At 37.9% G+C, this 18,998-nt stretch overlaps 1 protein-coding gene across 7 annotated transcripts in view; it reads left to right on the top strand.

Annotated features, from left to right (window-relative positions):
• Positions 1-18,998, top strand: part of Ldb2 (LIM domain binding 2) — a 305,230-nt gene that overhangs the window by 237,607 nt on the left and 48,625 nt on the right. For all 7 annotated transcript variants that reach the window (XM_013008876.1, XM_013008874.1, XM_013008875.1 and 4 more), the window contains exons 3-5: positions 8,415-8,587; positions 16,294-16,416; positions 18,363-18,446. In XM_013008876.1, the coding sequence (XP_012864330.1) occupies positions 8,415-8,587; positions 16,294-16,416; positions 18,363-18,446 (380 nt within the window). The remainder of the gene's footprint in view (positions 1-8,414; positions 8,588-16,293; positions 16,417-18,362; positions 18,447-18,998) is intronic.

Raw genomic sequence — 18,998 nt, 5'->3', positions numbered from 1 at the left:
CTGGAAAGTATTTACTGGAATTACTAGACTAAATTTGACTTCTTTTCTGGCCTGTTATTCCAGTTGCCAGCACAGTTGCTCATACTGATACTGCTTTCACTCGTGTTTAGAATGAATTTAAATTAAACTTATGCGAGACAATTATACCAAAAGGGATGTGTGTGCATGAGCCAGAGAGTGAGGTTTATACTCTCAAGTAAAAGAACTTGTTCAATAATTGAACATATACACATAGTCTTTTAAAAAGAAAATGAGCCAACTGAACAGTTAGAAAAGTCATTTGATCAAATTCTGCATTTATCTGCTTTAAAAAGAAAAAATAAAGCAGATTTAAAAATTTTTTCATCTAGCGCAATGGTCAGGGGAAAAAGAGTGCGCTGAGCAGAAGGAGCAGCATATGGTAAGAAGAATTATGTATTTCTCACTATGGGGCTACTTCCAGACCTGGTGTTTTATGCCTATTAAGGAACTTGAAGAACTTATTTTATTTTCCTCCATAAATAATCTGATATAAAATCAAGCTAGAGAACTTCCCCTAATTCTAGAGATAATCCCTAATTATATCAAGAGGGGTAAAATGGCAATTGTCTCCCCACTGAAGAATTGAACTCCTGTCTCTCACGTGACAGATAAAGAGAATGCTAAGGAGAATTGCTACCCAGGAGGGGCAGGGGGATAAAAGCTTATTCACTTCCTTATTATTTAATGATTTTCCAGCAACTTTATTCTGGTTATGGTAACAAGAGGAGATTTTTAAAAAGTAATCATGAATATCGGAAAGAAGAGAACAAAATTATCAATATTTGGAAATGATAGATTACTTTTTTTTTGTTTTTTTTTTTGGGGGGGGGGTCGTGGGGCTTGAACTCTGGGCCTGGGCGCTGTCCCTCAGCTCTTCAGCTCAAGGCGAGCACTCTACCACTTGAGCTACAGCACCACTTCCGGTTTTCTAGTGGTTTATTGGAGATAGGAGTCTCACAGTCTCTCCTGCCCAGGCTGGCTTTGAACTTCAATCCTCAGATCTCAGCCTCCTGAGTAGCTAGGATTACAGGCGTGAGCCACCGGCGCCCGGCAATGATAGATTTCTTTACCTAGAAAAAAACCTTTTTTAAAAAATCTTCCAGAAATGATTAGTAAGAGTATGCAAAATAAGAATATACTGATAAATATCTAGGTGATATAGAATTATAGTAAAAATTACATTCAGTATAACTGAAGCATCCAAATATCATTCTACAAAATGTTTCCTTCATGACTAACATTCTGTAGAACACTAAGAAATTTTTTGAGACAAAATTAAAACTAAAATGGACACACATTTCATATCCCTGAATGGGAAGACTTGGATACCTTTAATGGTACCAGCTCTCTCTTAGTAAATGTAAGCTGAATGGATTTTGCTTGCCTTTACTTCTTTTAAATATTTTTATTTTCTTTAAGTAGTTATACAATGGAGTTGCCATTCACCAAAGCAGTTTATGAATACATAACGCATCTTGATCAATGTCCTCCCTTTCAACCATCTCTTGAATTTATTTTTTAATTTTGCAAAATTAGCCTAAGGTTCATCTTGAAGAACGAAACAGCAGAGTGTAGTTATAAAAATGTCAACATAAAAAGTACAGGGGCGTGGGCAGAAAGGAAGCTACCAGATGTGAGCTGCATTGTAAAGGTTCCAATAACTAGCAGAATATTGTTCTGTCATGCGCAGCGAGAGGGCTCTCTGTAGCAGAGTAGCTCTATGGAGCAGGCAGCTGCCCAGATGATGACAAATAGCCAGCGTTAATGTATGCTGTGCCCTCTGCTGGGGTCATTCTTGTTTCCAGCCCTACATAACTGATTGATATCTATTCATCCATTAGCTTAGCTCTCTCTTTAACACCCTACTCCCTGTATAAGCTCTCAGTAACCAGACTTACTACAAGAGTCATGGAAAGATTTTAATTCTATATCCTAGCCCAGAGACAGTCTCCATGCCAGACATTCTTCTGTACCATGTTATATTCAGTACCCAGATCCAGAGGCTGAAGAGTTTCTGACCATCATATAGGCACACATCTGAGAGAAATAGCCTACAGAACATCTAAAATCACCTGAATATACTAAACACTGGATTGAATTTTATGAAGTAAAATCAGGTTTAAAAGTTCCTGCAAGTTGGGATCTATACATCCACTCATATGTGTGCCAGCCAATACATAGTCAAGAACCAGATAGAGCTCTGGGATGGATCTTTATGGCCCTTATTTACAAATTAGTAGCATTAAGAATTGCTTGAGCAGAGACTCTGTAAGAGCAGGGATGGGGTTTATCTTGCTTATGTTTATCTTCTTATGCACAAGTGTAAGGTACTGTAATTAAAATTTGTTAAAAGAATTTTCTGGGGAGAAAATAGAAGGAAAAGAAAAGCCTAATTTTATTTCTCAGCAGATCAAAACGTTGTGTGAAGTTTGGGGGCCATGGTAGCAAATGGATAGTACATTTAGAAGAGTAGGCTCATCTGATCATTTCTTAAAATCTTCCTGTTTTATTTTTCATTATGCTAAATCTAAAATGCAAGCTTAGTAAAGGCCATGTACTCCATTCTTGACTTTTTCTCCATCTTCACCTGCCATCTTGGTCTCCTTGAGAGTGCACTGACACATTCCCGTCCGTAACACACCCAGCTTATCCAGTCCAAACTGCCAACCTCTGAGCCTTTGCCACTGCTACTTGCTGGGCCCAGGCCTCACCAGTCACAAACCTACATGTCTCTTCATCAGGGCTCAGCTCTGCCAGGCCCTCCTCACGCTAGGCTAAACCAGGCTGTCTTTGCCCACCACCCCTTCATCCTCTGAGGTATTTTATAGCACCTAGAACAATGTTTGCTCCATCATAGGTACATAATAGGCATATTTAAACCGATAAATTCCTCAAAGAACAAGAAAGACAGGGAGAAGGTATTCAAGTCAAATTGCTTTTGTATGTAAAGTAAATAAGAGGCATATTTGGGTGAAAAGAAGAACCACTTATTGCACTATGCTACTGTGACTTTCTTTCACTTAACCAAAAACAATAGCATCTGCCTTGAACTGATTTCACCCGTATCAAAGTTTTCTCACGTTTCATTTCCACTATTTTGACTATTTTTGATGGTTATATGTCATAAATGAGATTATCAGTATTGTTTTTATTATTGTAAGGAGCACTTCCATTTACATGTTAGCATAATGCATTCATCTAATTTTGAATACAGATAAGTCCAGAGTATAATGAATCTTTGTGTTTCTTACCTACTTCTGTACAGAATTTCCATATGGACTTCTGAATCACCTATGCTTTAGCAGAACTGTATAAACTTTCCAGATTCAGACAGCCAATCTATTATTGTTGTTTAGGAAAAACACCTACATGTGAAATAATTCTTTTCATATAAATAGCTTTGTCCACTTAAAACTGATGTGTGGATATTAAATATGCACATCCTTAAGATGTTAAGAAAATTATGTCATAGTTACTAATAGAGGTAGAATGTTCTAGAAAATAAGATTTCCTATTTAAGGAGGATGCATAATAGTTACTTCTTCTAGATGAATTTGTTCCTTATATTATTTTATATTATATTTGAGTATCCTCTAGGAGTTTTTGTGCCTACAAGTAATACCTAGAGAAAAGATAGACACTAGAGCCTGCTTTGACATATGATCAGTCCACCAACTCCCACACAAAGAGGTTCTGGAGATGGGTGGAGACAGATGAGAACGACAATGACAGCTTTCTTAAGGGATTTGATGCAGGTCTCAACATCCACACTGGTAATGAATTCATTTTAGCTATTTGTAGGCTAATGATATTTACCTACAAGGTTAGGTATTATTAAACATTCTTTATACACATTTCAGCCCCTGAATAATTTAATATATGATTTCCTTTTTCTCTCTCTTAGATAAATATTGGATGGCTTATTCCACTTACCTAATTCCACAGAAACCTTCTTGTGCTGGCTTTCTATACTACCCGACTTTGGGGGCTTTGACCTAAACATGTTAGAAAAATCTAATCTTGCATGATCTTACTCTCACTTCAAGACTATTTGAAGATATAATCTTTGTCATAGGAACACTATGTAGATTTATGTATATCAATATTTAAATTATTTTAATTCCAGGGATTAAAGTGTAGATGTAAAGGGTAAGTTTAGCATATGCATGTGTGTCTAAATCGATTCAGAACTCATGTGGCTGATGAGTAAGAGATCTCTGAATCTAAATCTGAAATGCTCCCAGATTTGTAAAGCTGTTTATATTAGACTGTGTAGTATGCTGGCTTGATTTACTACATTAAAAGAATATGCTAATTTTTTCAGTGCTTCAAAAATAATAAAATTGTACATTGAACTCAGGTTGCAGAAGATATTGCTAGAGTTCAAAATCATAAATCCATCTTTTAAACATTATGAATTATCTCATTGTGTTATAGACACGACGATGCTTGGAAACTCTCTTGATGGAAATGGATTTGAAAGACATAGACAAAAGTTCATCTTTGCATTTTTACCATATACCATGCCACTCTGGCTCAGTGAATGGTGATAGAAAAAATACAGTGATTAAGCAATAGGCTGATTTCCTTAAGCACATGACATTTTCTATTACTTTCCTGTCCTACATCATATTTTATATATGTGCAAACTCTGGATTTGTGTGTGTCTATTGTCTGTCTGTCTGTCTGTGTGATGTTTAATTATCTCCCTTGTACAATAGAAAGTTTTGGCAAATGCCCCTCAGTAGGCAGAATAACTCCCACTTTCTAACTCTGAGTGGCTGGAATTCTATCCTACATGGACAAAGGAGCTTTGACAATCTGTTTAAGGACAGTGAGATGAAGAGGTAGATTATCATGGATTGTTCCAGTAGATCCAGTGTAATCATAAGACTCCAAAGTGGAAGAGGAGGCAGAAGTGAGAGGCCCCTTCTCCGCCGTTACTGAGTTTGAGGATGGGAATAGACCAAAAAGAATGTGAGTAGTCTCTCGATGTTGAGAGAGGGACCCCACAAGAAAAAGAAAACTGATTCTTCCCCCAAACCTCCAGAGGGGCAAGTTATCCCTGCTGATACTATGCTGTTAGCCCAGCAAGACTCATGTCTGAGTGTTGGAGCTATAACATAATACCCTGTGTTGTTTCAGGTCAGTAAGTATGGGGTCATTTGTTTCAGCAGCAATGGGAAGCTAATACAGTCTCTGACACCGTTTTATCTCCTGCAACTTCTACTATGATGTGATACACAAAGAGACTCGGCTATCTCTTGTAGTTGCTCAATTGCCTTTCATCACTTCCCTTCTTCCTCTAGCTGTGTTTACTTCCCTATTCCACACTGGAGCAGGGACAACATTACTCAGCTTCCTCCGCTTGCACCAGACTGAATCATAACACAAACTAGCTTAAGGGGGATAAAAGGAGAGAAGGAGGAGGAAGAAGGGCACACCTCACCTAAGTGGAGCCTCAAAGGGTTGGAAGTTGGCTTCTTTCCCAGCTGATATGACAACTGAGTCAGCCTACTATGTCTGCCACGTTAGGCTGCTTTCTCTCTTGGTGCTCACTGGCTTCAATGTGTCCATGAGTCACAATTTCTTTTTTCTTTTTTTAGTGGCAAAGCTGCCCTGTGTACTTTGGGAAAGTATTTTGAAAACAAAATTTTTTTTATTCATTCTTATTCTGCAGTTTGAGAGTCGTTGTCTGGCACAACTGATCTCTGGTTCTTGTGACACCGGCTTACGGCATCTCAAGCAGAGCTCAAGAATTTGCTTCCAAGATGGCTTCACTGCTAGGGGTTGACTGGACCAAGTCAGGGAGTCACTGTTGGTTCACTTTCGTGTGGTCTCTGTACATGACCAAGTTTAGCTTATCACAGCACAGCAATCTTAGAGTAGCTGAACATTGCACATACAGCTCACCTCTTCCCAGGCAAAAGTGGAAACTTCCCGATCTTCTTAAAGTACACCTCAAAACTGACCCTGGCTGGTTTGTACCATGTTTTCTTAGTAAAAGCAGGTCACACGGCCCAGCCTGATTTAAGTAGAGCACTCTGGTTTTCCAGGCCTGCATACCCTTGTCATGGTTCACCTGGACCACTGGAGTGGCAGCCAGGCATGGTAGACAGGAAAGGACAAAAGGAATGGAACTGAAAACTAGCTTCACCTCTCACAATCGTTTCCTAGTCTTTGAACTTGTTCAGCGCAACAAAGCTCCTGTTTCCCTCTAAGTACATTCCCTGTAGACTTCGTACATTATCTGGAATTGAGGAAATAATGAAAAAAATCTAAACTCAGAATTAAAGAAACTCAAACTTTTGTTCCCATTGAACTTTTTTTAAACTATAAACAAAAATTAGGATAGTGCATAGAAATTGGTGCTACAAAGCAATTCAATTGTGCATGACACATGACGATTAAATTGTAACATGAATGGTGCAGTGGGGTCATTTGCTTAACCTTCTGAATGTGACAATTCCTTGGATATGTTAGCAAAATATTTCCACCACTTTAACTACATTTTTTATGGCTGTATTTATGTTTAACAGTACATACCCCAAATTGTCAAATCACTTGAGTTGATTCATGGTAATAATGTGCTCTGAATTAGAATACTTGAAATGTATTTCATTAATTTTATCTGTGTAGTGAAGTACAATGAGTGGTAGAAAGTTCTCTTTATAATATTAGCTATGCATATGCTTGTGGATAAGGTAGGCTTAAATTATTCTCATTTGAATTTTATGAACAGAAAGTATTGGGGATTCATAGTATTTAGGAAAATGTACGTATAAGGATTACTCAAGATGAAATTGCAAAAAAAGTTTAGAATATTTAGTATATGCTCATTGATTGATTTTACCCAGAGCAAATATGAACTATTTAAATTATTTGGGGACTAGTCATCTATATAATAATTCTCTAATAAAACACTACAGAAAGCAGCTTGACAATATATTTTCTTTATGCTTATTATTTTCCAAGAGTGTGTACCAAAGAGCTATTGATTCATATGTAATGAATATTAATTCTTTTTCAATGAAATTAAATCTTTTAAAACATTCAGATGATGACTGGTTGATCTTCCATAGTTAATGCTCTCTTTGGTAGTTTACCTTAAATAATATTTTGCCTTTCATGGAATATTATATAGTAAGTATAGCAGATTTATTTAAAAAGCTTGGATTTCTCAAGAGGACCTTTGGAACTTTGCCTTAAAATGTGCACACAAACAAAATTCCTGAAGCTATGTCTTAGAAATCCATTGTAAGAGAATTTCAAATCACTGCCAGAACAAAGAATTTTTTGTGGATTTCTATCAGAAAGACAAAGCAATAAGCACAAACTATGTTCAAATTAACATAGGGTAATATGGCACAAATAGAATAAAAGAGACCAATGTTTGCATAGTGGTGATGTCTTCAGGTAAAGAGGTATAAGTTGCTGCTTAGAAATAAATGTCCCTTCTTCAAAACACTTTGAGACAAAGTGTTTGAAAGGGCTGGCATATTTGATATTTACAGATATCAAATAAGAAACCCTAAAAATCTATTTATAATTATATGAATTTGAAACGTTCATCACTTCCTTTTGTAGAATATTCCTTTGGGGGTCTCAATCCTCTATTCTCTGTGCTTTGTTTTGAGAGTTCCACTAAGAAAATGCTAACATATACCACTATGGTATTAAAATTTATGTCCCCAATACTAACAATAAAAACAAAACATATCATTTGGTAATTGGTTTGTAAATAATATACTGAAAAATCAAAGCCCAGTGGCTGTGTCAGGCTTCTGGAAACATGTTGACATAAAAGTGGACACAAGGACCCAAGTAGAAGCACTGTCTCCTCACTCACCATTTTTTTCTCCAGAACTGGGGACTGAACTCTGGGCCTGATAATTGGGCAAGAGCTCTCCTATCTGACGCCAGCCCCCTTTGCTCTTTTACTTTTTCAGGTAGATTCTTATGCTTTTGTCCAGGCTACCTGTGGACCAAAATCCTTCTCCTCCCTCAACTTTTCTCATAACTGGAATGATAGGAATATGGCGTCATGCCCAGCTTGTGTCTGAGAGTGAGAGTCTCACTAACTTTGGCCTAATCTGTCCTGCCTCAAACTGCGATCCTCCCATCTTTGTCTTCTTAGTAGCTGGAATGAGAAGACCTTAACTCTATTTTATTGGAAAAATAAAATAAAGTTACCCATGTGCCCCAAATAGTGGGCTATTATTTTTTATTAGCTATACCAGAGAAGGGTGCTAAGGCTGTTGGGAAAGAGAAATTGCTTCTTGGTATGGTGTCTGGACATATTTGATTAAATCCAGAAAGGCTGTCAGTGGTATGGGATATGTGGATCTGGTTGGGTATTTTTGTTAACTATGTCCCTGTGTTCTCTCTTCCAGCCATCGGCAGGACCCTGATTCCCCGTTACTTTAGCACTGTATTCGAAGGAGGAGTGACAGACCTGTATTACATCCTCAAACACTCTAAGGAGTCCTACCACAACTCATCCATCACGGTGGACTGCGACCAGTGCGCCATGGTAACCCAGCATGGGAAACCCATGTTTACCAAGGTACAGGCCGGGACCAGAGGCATGTTCCCATTGTCCGTCTCTGAGTAAACCACAGGACAATAAGGACAGTTTTTGTCCAGTACTCTAAGCTGATTTCTCAGGTCTCAGATATTTTTCATCTCTGTGAGAGAATCTTCTTTTGGCTAGACCGCTTGGTGAATGCTATTCTAGAATGCATGCGTGTGACACTTTCTGCGTGAAAATCAAACATTTCAGAACCTCAAATCTAGGAGTGAGAAAGGTTCAACTGCCTCTTAAATTGTACTAGCTAAAATAGATTTGTTTCTACAACCTGTCTTCTTCAACTGAAAGACCTATCATGCCATCCATATAGATGGCTTTGTTCTTCAAAAGAGCAAAGCTAAATTTAAATCTTAAAGGGGAGAGACTATGAACCACAGCCTAGTTATAATTTACAAGGAATTATGAAAACTTAAAGTGGATAGTGAATGAAATTAGAGAATCTGGAGATTAAAGGGCATTTCCCAAACTCTCAGCAGTTCTGGGACTGGGGTGCCACACAAGCAGCTCAGGAAGTGAGTGTGGCAAAGCCAAAAGATGGGTTGTGAAAAAGTTAAGAAAGAAGATGAGGTCCAGGGAAAGATGACAATGTTTGAGGCAGGATGCAGGGACCAATGAAGGATATGAAATGAAAAGCAAGATGGAAGAGAAGATTGTTCAGCCTCATCTTCTATACTGTCTACACCTGTAATCCTTGTCATGTAGACAATCCTGACATGTAGAACGTATCTCTTATCAAAGACTGTATGGGAACACTAAAGATGATCTCCTCATGGTCTGTCTCCAGGTAAAAAAGTAAATGTTAACAATTATTTGCCCCAGAATGGAAATTTATTGCATTTTGTTTATAAGTTGATCAATTAATTTCTATTGCAATCTTGTGGCTCTATCCAGATTCTAAAACATCCCAATTATTCATGTGACCTCTGAGATATATCCCCATCCTTATGGAAGTTCATTTTTTAGAAAAAATGAAACTAGTCTGTTTTATGAATGTTAGCATCTATCTCTCTCAGAAGAAAACACATATAAGAAACCTTCATTGTTAAAATGAGTCACATTATCAGATATGTTTGACACTTTGGCAACTTTGCTGCAAGTAAAAATACTTTCTGATTTATTCCATTGACCAGGCGGATGCAGTGTAACTTTCTTTGGTGTCTAGGCTGGTATATAACCAAAGGCAAGCTGGGCACTGGTGGCTCACACCTGTAATCCTAATGACTCAGGAAGTTGAGATCTGAGGATCATGGTTCAAAACCAGCTCAGGCAGGAAAGTCTGTGAGACTCTTATCTCGAATTAACCATCAGAAAACCAAAAGTGGATCTGTAGCTCAAAGTGGTGGATCACTAGCCTAGAGCAAAACAAAGCTCAGGAACCCCACAGGTCCTGAGTTCATGTCCCATGACAGACCAAAACCAAAAACCAAAGGCAGAGGAAATAGTTACAAGATACTAAGGCAAACTGTCAAATGTCATGGGTTCTATGGTATTCTGGTTTTGATAGTAGACATTTATAATATGGGATCTAGAGGGAGGGCAAAAAAATTAATTAATTTGTAATTCCTTAACAGTAGAACAGAGAAGATGGTTATCACTCAGAGACAAGCTTCACAGTGAATGTAGTAACTCATGCCGAGAAGAGAGTTTTCTATAGAAAACTGTTTTCTCTAGAAAAGGAATGGTTGCTACGAAGATAATTTAATTTGTCCATGTCTTACTTCATTCTGGAGATGCATAATCTTGTTGTTGCATAATCTTGCCAATCAGATGGATGTGTGACAGATGAATTGCTAGGATTGCAAACTCAAGTTCTACAAAGAAAGCCTCTTTTTGCTGTCCTCTCTCTGCCTCTGTCTTCCTCTGTCTCTCTCTCTCTCTCTCTCTGATTCTGCTTTTCTCTGCTTTTCTCTCTCTTACTCCTCTTCCTCTCCCTGTCCTTCTCCTCTTCCCTCCCCTCCATTCCCTCTTCTCTTCTTTCTCTTCCCCCTCTTTCTCTCAGCTTAATGTGTTACTTTTAGGAAATTGGAAAGAAACATACCACCTTATACTTTAAGGGAAAGAAATCCATGAGCATTAAGTAAAGCTTTGCAATAATTAAGAAGCTACTCCTAACAGCTGAAGAAAATATAAAATTCATTTTGTACTTGCAGTTTTATGTATTTACTCACTACTTTTCATGCACAAACATGGTTGTTCCTAAAGTTTAGTGACAAACATCCCAGACTTGGTTTAGACCAAAAGCAATCTCATCCTCCTGATGGATCCACAATGCTCTGTTTACAATCATGTCAAGAAAGACGATTGTGCTCTGTTCCAGTCTTACTTTTCCTGGAATGCTCTCCTCCCAGCTGTTGGTTTGTTCAAGAGTCCAAAAGGCCCAAACACTCCCCTGAACAGAGCTTCCCTGGCCCCCCAAGCTTCAATTATTGGGGCCACCCATCTCCCACTGTACCACAGCCATAATGAATATTTTACTATCATGATGAAGAGCCTCACTTTCTGGAAAATAAAGTTCATTTGTCTACAGTTAGTTCAGATGCTAATTTCACACATTTATTTTTTAATAAATTTGATAGGATTCTGTCTCCCTCTATCTCGCTCTTCCTTTTCTCCACCATCTCCTCCTCTTTCTAGCTCTTTCTCTCTCTTTTTTCTCTCCTGTTTCTTTCTTTCCCCTTTCTCTCTCTTTTCTCTGTCTCTTCTTCCACTTTTCTCTGTCTCTCTCCCCTCACCTCCTCTCTCCCTCCTTCCTTCCTTTTCTTTCCTTCCACTTCTCTCTTCCTCTGCTCCTCTGTCTCTTCCTTCTCTCTGCCTGCACCTGTATCTCTATCTCTGTCATTCTTCCTCTCTCTCCTCACTGTCTGCTTCTCTTTCCAATCTCTCTCCTTTCTCTTTCTCTGCCTCTCCTTGTCCCTCTCTAATTAGTGATTTTTATATGACCCATAGAATCTTCTCAATTTTTCCTGTGTTCTTAATTAAAAATATCTCAGCTTTGTGTAATAAAACACTATGACTATTTAGTGTAAACAGTTGGCTAATAGCCTTTCAGTGCCACTAAGAAAATGGGCTCTGAAGCCAATGCCTATTGTTTTGCTATTAGTACCTGACATCACTTAGCACATTATGTGTTGGTAGCCTCACACTATTCTAATTTAGACTCTCAATAAACTTGCATTCCTCAAACCACATTTGACCCACTGCTTCTGAGTTGCTTGCATGAAAATTTGGCCAACTAGTGAGTCAAAATCAGCCACAGTCCTAATTAACAGTAATATTAAATATTCCTCAAGGGTATAATGAGGGTTTTGCAATTTCCTGATACTAAAAGTATTGTAGATTAGGGATAGGTATGTGATTAGAATGTTTAAATGCATATTAAAAGCTCTCTGTTCTTAGTTTTAATTTTGAATCAAATAGAATACAAGAAAGAGCCTATGTCAATTTTCCACAAAGATCCCCAAGTTATATTTCTGTTTTAGGGTCTGAGTGTTAGCAGATGCTGAGAGGGACACTGAGAGACTTTTTGAAAGTCTAGTTTAGGTTTTGTAAACTGAAATAATAGTTAATGCTATTGCTGGAAACTTTTATCACCTCTGCAAACACAGGCTAATGTTTTGTTTCTGTTCTCAATTATTTATGAAATTATTTACTACTCTAAAGAAAGTAAACACACCAACAAGCTTTCCTAATATGAAAATTCACTTTTATCTTTGACAATTAGTTTCCTGCTTTAGCCTGCATACCACATTATATTTCAGAATTTCTTACCTGCTGATTCTCACCAAATTATAGTGTTAAAGACAATATTGCCTTGCTATGCATTTATATATGCAATATCTCTAGGTAAAATACAGCTTTGTGTGGTTGTTAATCTAAACATACATTTCTGTGAATGCTTTGCAAACATAAAGAATAAGGAAATGAAACAGTGCCACCTAAAAAGCACATTTTATTTCATGAAAATCTATGTGAGAATCATTATATTATACAACAGCATGCATGGTCTACTTTACAATTAGTCAGAGAGAGAAAAGAGTTAAAAAAGCTACCGGTTAGTTTGAGAAATGTTCTTTTTTAGTTCTCTTGTTCCTGGCCTAGTCTCAAGCTAGCACGTGATCTGCTGAATGCCTGCCAGCCTCTTTCTTGTTGATCCTCCGGAGACCATCTGTGCTGGGGGCATTGATTAGAGTGTGTCTGCTGGGATTACATCTTTTCTGTTGCCATGCCAACTAATCAGCTGATTTTGGTTACCACAGAAACAAAATGTCAGAGCTCATAGTACGGTAACATGAATTCAGCACAACAGAAAATGTTTTCTTAATTGGGGACCCTTTTGATTTTGGATTCCATAGGAAAGGCAGCTTTTTAAAAAAATGGCAACTTTAGGTAAAAGCTATATTAATTGTATTGATTAAGAAGAATGCAGATTCTTTAGAAGAAAGAGATATTAATTCCTCTTTATGAGTTGTGCCCATTTTTTTCTTCCCATTTCCAAACAAAGAATAACTATATTTTTTCATATGTGTCCTTATTTCATTTCTTGATTATTGGTTATAAAACAAATCATAGCATCTTTGGTTACATAGAACTTCCATTGTGGTAGCTGAAAGGCTGACTAGAGTCTGGGGTGAAGATGTGGGGTTAATTACTTAGGAAAAAAATTTTCTATCTTTTTAAGACAAAAAAGTCATTTTTCTTTAAAAGAAAAGAAAGAAAAGCACTAAACATAGTCAACTCATATTTTGTTCTGAGGTGTTTATGAACCCCAAGTTTTGTGGCACTATTCCTTTTTGTAGACCTATGGCAGTTAGATTGCAAGAGAGGTCTCTAACTGGTTTGCTATATCACTGTGAACAAAGATCATAATTGAACTTGACCTTACAGATGCATCAATTGCATAATCTATCAGGACTACATACATATCTGTTCACTATGAGATGCTATTCCAATAGATGCAACCTGGAACCTTCAATTGCTCTGAGTTTATGGTTTATAAACACAAAACAAATAGACTAGATAATAAAAAAAGACTGACATTAACTGGGCTAATCTTTGTTTAAATATTTTTTTTAAAAAAATCATCTTTTGAAAGAGAAAACTATCATCAACCTCCAAATATTCCCACCCTGCATTGTCAAGACCTTTCGCAGTAGAGGGCTTTTCCCTTTTCTGAAAGTTGTCAGTACAGGTGGCATCACTCCTAGGGGAGTTTGCATGGCTTAATCTCCATGCAAGGCTTTCTAAAACCTTGGTAAATTAATTCCAGTGCTCTGGATCCTCTTAGGGGAGTCTTTTGGGGACATAGAGCCTCCCCATTTCCGTGACCCAACTCTCATGACTGAGATACCAGACATGAGGCTTCAAAGATGGCCCAGAATAGGAGTTGAGGGGCAGCATGCCCACGTGCCTGAAATTACCCACAGATTTTGCTAATCGCATCTGAGGTAGAGGTCTTCACTCAGATTATCAATCATAACCTTACAATGTCTCTGAGATCTTTGATCAACAAAGATGGCAGGTATTCTCAGCAGCATTTCTTGTGTTGTGGCCTGCTTCGTAATTCTGTACTGGCATTTAGATTATTTAAGGAAAATATTTCTTTCCATAATTGAGCATGGAAAGCACCTAACTCCTGCTGAAAATTCTGTTAAGAGCTCAAAAAATGGTGGCATTTTATGTAAAATCCCCAAAGAGGACAATGATTATCAATATTTCATGAAAGATTTTATATAAATGAACCATCTTCCTGGACTATAGTTTAAGAAATAATCACATCCCTTATTCCATATTAATGAGTTTTAGCTTATCTTTACATGTCTTTTTTAAAGTTCTCAGAGTTTTAATGATTTTAGTCCAAGAAAGCTTAATCAGAGCTAACTCAGTATATTATATAGATATATTTATATAATCCAATCCGCTCTGGTAGAGAAAATGGGTACAATCTAGAAATCTAGAAAGCTGAGATACTTCTAAACTCATATATCTCAGCACATAATGAGAAAATAAATCAAGAGCTCTGTACTCAGTTGTATTTCCTTTATCTGAATAACCATCATTTACTGTTGTTCTACTTGTACCAGCCACAAGACTTAGCAATCCACATCTTCTCTTTTAATGTATATTCTCCACAATCCTACTAAAAGTTGTTACTATCTCTATTTTGTTGATAAGGAAACTGGAATTTGAGAGATTACTTTCCCAACACTCTAGAATGAAGCCCCCCCCCCAAAAAAGAGTCAGTATTTAAATCTAATATATTGGATGTCAAATCTCTTATCTACTTTTATGCATTACTTCCCCAAAGTGAGTATGAACTGGTTAACAAGTTGTAACTGTTTAAACTGGGACTGATAAGCTACCTCCACCTTCTATATTTTAGTTAAGTAATCTAATGGTATATTATTGCCTAATATTTTCTTCCTCTTCAAAATCATTAGTAGCAAAAGAGAAAGGTAAATAAAATAGGAACTATGTGCTAAGAAATATGAATATCAAAAGAAGATAAAAAGTACTACCTTGTCACAGAGAGAGCCTGTGAAATATTTTATTAATAATACATTTTTCTTTGAAAGATGAAAGACTGGCCCTTTCTGTAAGTAGGACTTAACCATTGCCGATGTGATAAAATTTAAGTGGTACACTCTCTAAAGACACCCCTTTTTTCCATGTTGTCAGTAACTGTTTGCATTTGGATTACTCTGTAATAATGTGCACTTAAGCATAATGACCTTATAGCATACTTTCCCCACGGTAGGACATCCAAGGTTAGAGAACTTATCCTCTGATGGTGGAAGGATAACCAAAATAAAGGAAAAGTCGAAAGCAAGAGACTAGTATTTTGTCCAGTACTTACTGAGTTCTATCTGGTTTACACCCAATATCTTTATCCGATGAGTTTTTGTTTGTTTGTTTTTGCAGGACCTAGGGCTTGGGGCCTGGGTGTTGTCCCTGAACCTCTTTGTGCTCTGAGCTAGCTTCTACCACTGGAGCCACGCCACGCCACGTGGCTACTTCTGGCTTTTTCTGAGTAGGTTATTGGAGATAAAAAGTCTCAGGAATGCAGTGCCGGTGGCTCACGCCTGTAATCCCAGCTACTTAGGAGGCTGAGATCTGAGGATCATGGTTCAATGCCAGCCCAGGCAAGAAAAGTTCATGAGACTCTTATCTCCAATAACCCACCAGAAAATTGGAAGTGGCACTGTGGCTCAAGTGGTAGAGCGCTAGCCTTGAGCTGAAGAGCAGAGTTGACAGTGCCCAGGCCCAGAGTTCAAGCCCCATGACTAACAAAAAAAAAAGAGTCTCAGAAACTTTCCTGCCTGGGCTGGCTTTGAACCGCAATCCTCAAATCTCAGCCTCCTGAGTAGCTAGTATTACAGGTGTGAACCACCAGCCTCTGGCTTCAGATGAGTTTAATTTCCATGTTTTCAGATAAAGAAACAGAAGCTAATAGAGTTTCAGTGTAAGTAGTCGACTTAGTGACACTTTGTGGCTAGTAAACAACTGTCTTGTCCTATGGCCTCACCAGTTATAGAACTGATATTTGTCCCTTTTTACCATGGGTAAGCCATTGACATTAATGTCCAAGGACAAGAAGGAACACAATAATCAATAATTGATGTGAGTTACAAAAAGTGGCCCCCAGGAACTCTATAACCAAAGAGTGTGTTCTTTGTTGCTTCTAGGTGTGTACAGAAGGCAGGCTGATCTTGGAGTTCACCTTTGATGATCTCATGAGAATAAAAACATGGCACTTTACCATTAGACAATACAGAGAATTAGTACCAAGAAGCATCCTAGCCATGCATGTAAGTAACTTGATTTCCCTTTTACTTTCTTTGCTTTTGCTCTTTCTCCTTTATCTTACTCAGGGACAATGGAGGGAAGCCCAGCTCTCTCTCTAGGTAAATATGTTCCCCAGTCATCACGTGTTAAGTAGCTAGCTCTAAATATTGAGTTTTGTTCTCAATTATGTTAATTGAAATGCGCCTTTGGACTCTTCTATCCCCAACTTTGACGCATCATGAGACTATTTTTTGTATTTTATTATTATAAATTCTGAATTGGGTTACCTTAATAAATGGTTTGTACTTCTCTTAAATTCCACATGCTTCCTGGGTAGATAAACCTGTTGTGTATAACTGGGAAACGAAATAACAAAAGGTCAAAACAGTTTCCATTTGATTAAACCATGTGTTATGTGACACATAGGTCTCCTATATTCAGGTCTGGACAGAGAGAAGTTGACCCTTCCTAATCCCAACTCTGCCCTTCTGTAGACTATCTGGGATTCTCTTGATTTCATTTGGCCATAAATTCCATCAATTTTATGGAGCACCAAACAGGTTGGGGGACTAGACCATCTACTGAGACCCCATAGTAGGGTACTCTTATTTAGTGTAGCTTTGGGAAAATGACATGATATCTCTGTGCATCCAGTGCCTCATTCTATAAAATGGGCACAATAATAAAGCATGCTCGGAAAGCTAGCTAGAATGAAGAGCAAATAACTGTAAGTCACATGGGATAATGTGTGGCACACACCAAAGCCCTCTGCAGCTATGGGCTCACTGCTCCGGAGGCAGGAACTGCAGGAGAGCCTTCCCTCATTGATTAATATCCTCCCAATGGTAATTTAGCTCCTTGCTATTGGCCACAACTGCCAATGCATCAAAGTAGAACCTAGGATGCAATGACAAAACTAGCCCTTATTTAAGAAATTGATGTGAAATTGATACTCTGGCTATTTTCTCCTAGATTTCGTGTGTGTGTGTGTGTGTGTGTGTGTGTGTGTGTAAACCCAATCAGTAGTTTCACTGTGGGGAAAAGATGTAGATACAGAAAAGACTAAAATTCTATTAATATAACTTAGGGGGTCTCATGAGAACAGACATGAAGACAAACTTATGTCTCCCTCTGTGTAGTGCCGGTTGGCTTATGCCAAATGAGAAAGAAAGAATATCAACCAAACGATTCATTCCAAAGTGAAATGAAGAAACAATTTTCTCTTGCCACCTATAACATTTTAGGTGGCCCTTGATACTTTACATACATGTTATATGTGACTGAGGTTTTGGAAAATGTCCTACTCAAGCTGGGATTCCTGCAGGATGAAAAATGTTGATGACATTGATTTCTAGTCTTGCTTTAATAGTGAGAATTAGAACTGTCTGTTTCTCTCTCCATATATATATATACATATATATACATATACATACATACATACGTACATATATAGACTTATACATATATACACATGTACATATATACATGTGTGTGTAGCATGTGCATATTTTATAGCAGTTGCAAATTTTTCAGGATACAGCCCTCAACTCAAGCTGTAAGTTAACATCACTCTTATAGCAGGAAACAGACATGACTTTGCCAACTGGGAAGTACCTCCATTTTTGGTAAGGGTCATGACCTAGAAGGTCTCCTAGCAGGGCTTAGGGTCTTTGGGATGGAAGACAAAAGGACAGGGTATCTCACAGAGAAAGTCGTATCATTTCTGTAGAATGGAATGCACATCTCAGGCACTTGGATTTTTGCTAGTCTTGCACAATTGATCCAAAAATGTTCTTGAGTGCTCTACGCAAGTGTCTTCAAAATGCAAATGAAACCATCTCCAGCAATCTGTCTCTCCAAGAAAAATCAACAGTGTCAGGATTGCATTGCGTAGCAGAGGGAGCGCAGTCGGAGGTTTTCCTGAGATCATCATCTCGTTGGGATAAAATGTGATCTTTTCTCTGTTCAGGCACAAGATCCTCAGGTGCTGGATCAGCTGTCCAAAAACATCACCAGGATGGGTCTCACAAACTTCACCCTCAACTACCTCAGGGTAAGTCCAATCGAATGTTTCTGTTTCCCGATTAAGTTTGAGAAAACTCTTCAGACTTCTTTGTGCTTTGATTCAGGTGTTTAAATGAGGGCATTATATTACCTGAGATGTACGTTACATGCCACTGTATATGTGTGTGAGTGTGCGTGTGTTGTGTGTGTGTGTGTGTTCAGCAGAGAATGGGTTTAATTAACAAAGCATCAAACCTGCAATTTGTCAAGGCTCAGCTTCCTTTGCTCATTTGTATGACTTTTGGAATTAATTATTCCAAGGCTAGCCATGTCCCTGTTTCATAAAATGCTCTGGTGCTACTTGCCTTCCGGTTGTCTCAGATTTCTGATATGTGATTGCTGAGTTCAGTGCATGTGTCTTCTCCCCAGCAAACCCATCCCCCTGGTGATTTCCCTCCAGGAGAAATTCAGTGGAGTGCTAGAATGCAGGCATTTCTTCTTAGGGATTTTGTGTGAGTTATATAGAATATACTTTCCTAGTTTGGACAAAAAGAAGATTATTTTTTAAAGTGTTCTAGGTAAAAATTCCTTGCTCATTATA

This window comes from Dipodomys ordii, unplaced genomic scaffold (genome assembly GCF_000151885.1).
Source record: "Dipodomys ordii isolate 6190 unplaced genomic scaffold, Dord_2.0 Scaffold8, whole genome shotgun sequence".
NCBI classification, from domain to species: domain Eukaryota; kingdom Metazoa; phylum Chordata; class Mammalia; order Rodentia; family Heteromyidae; genus Dipodomys; species Dipodomys ordii.
This window is presented reverse-complemented; position numbering and strand designations above follow the sequence as displayed.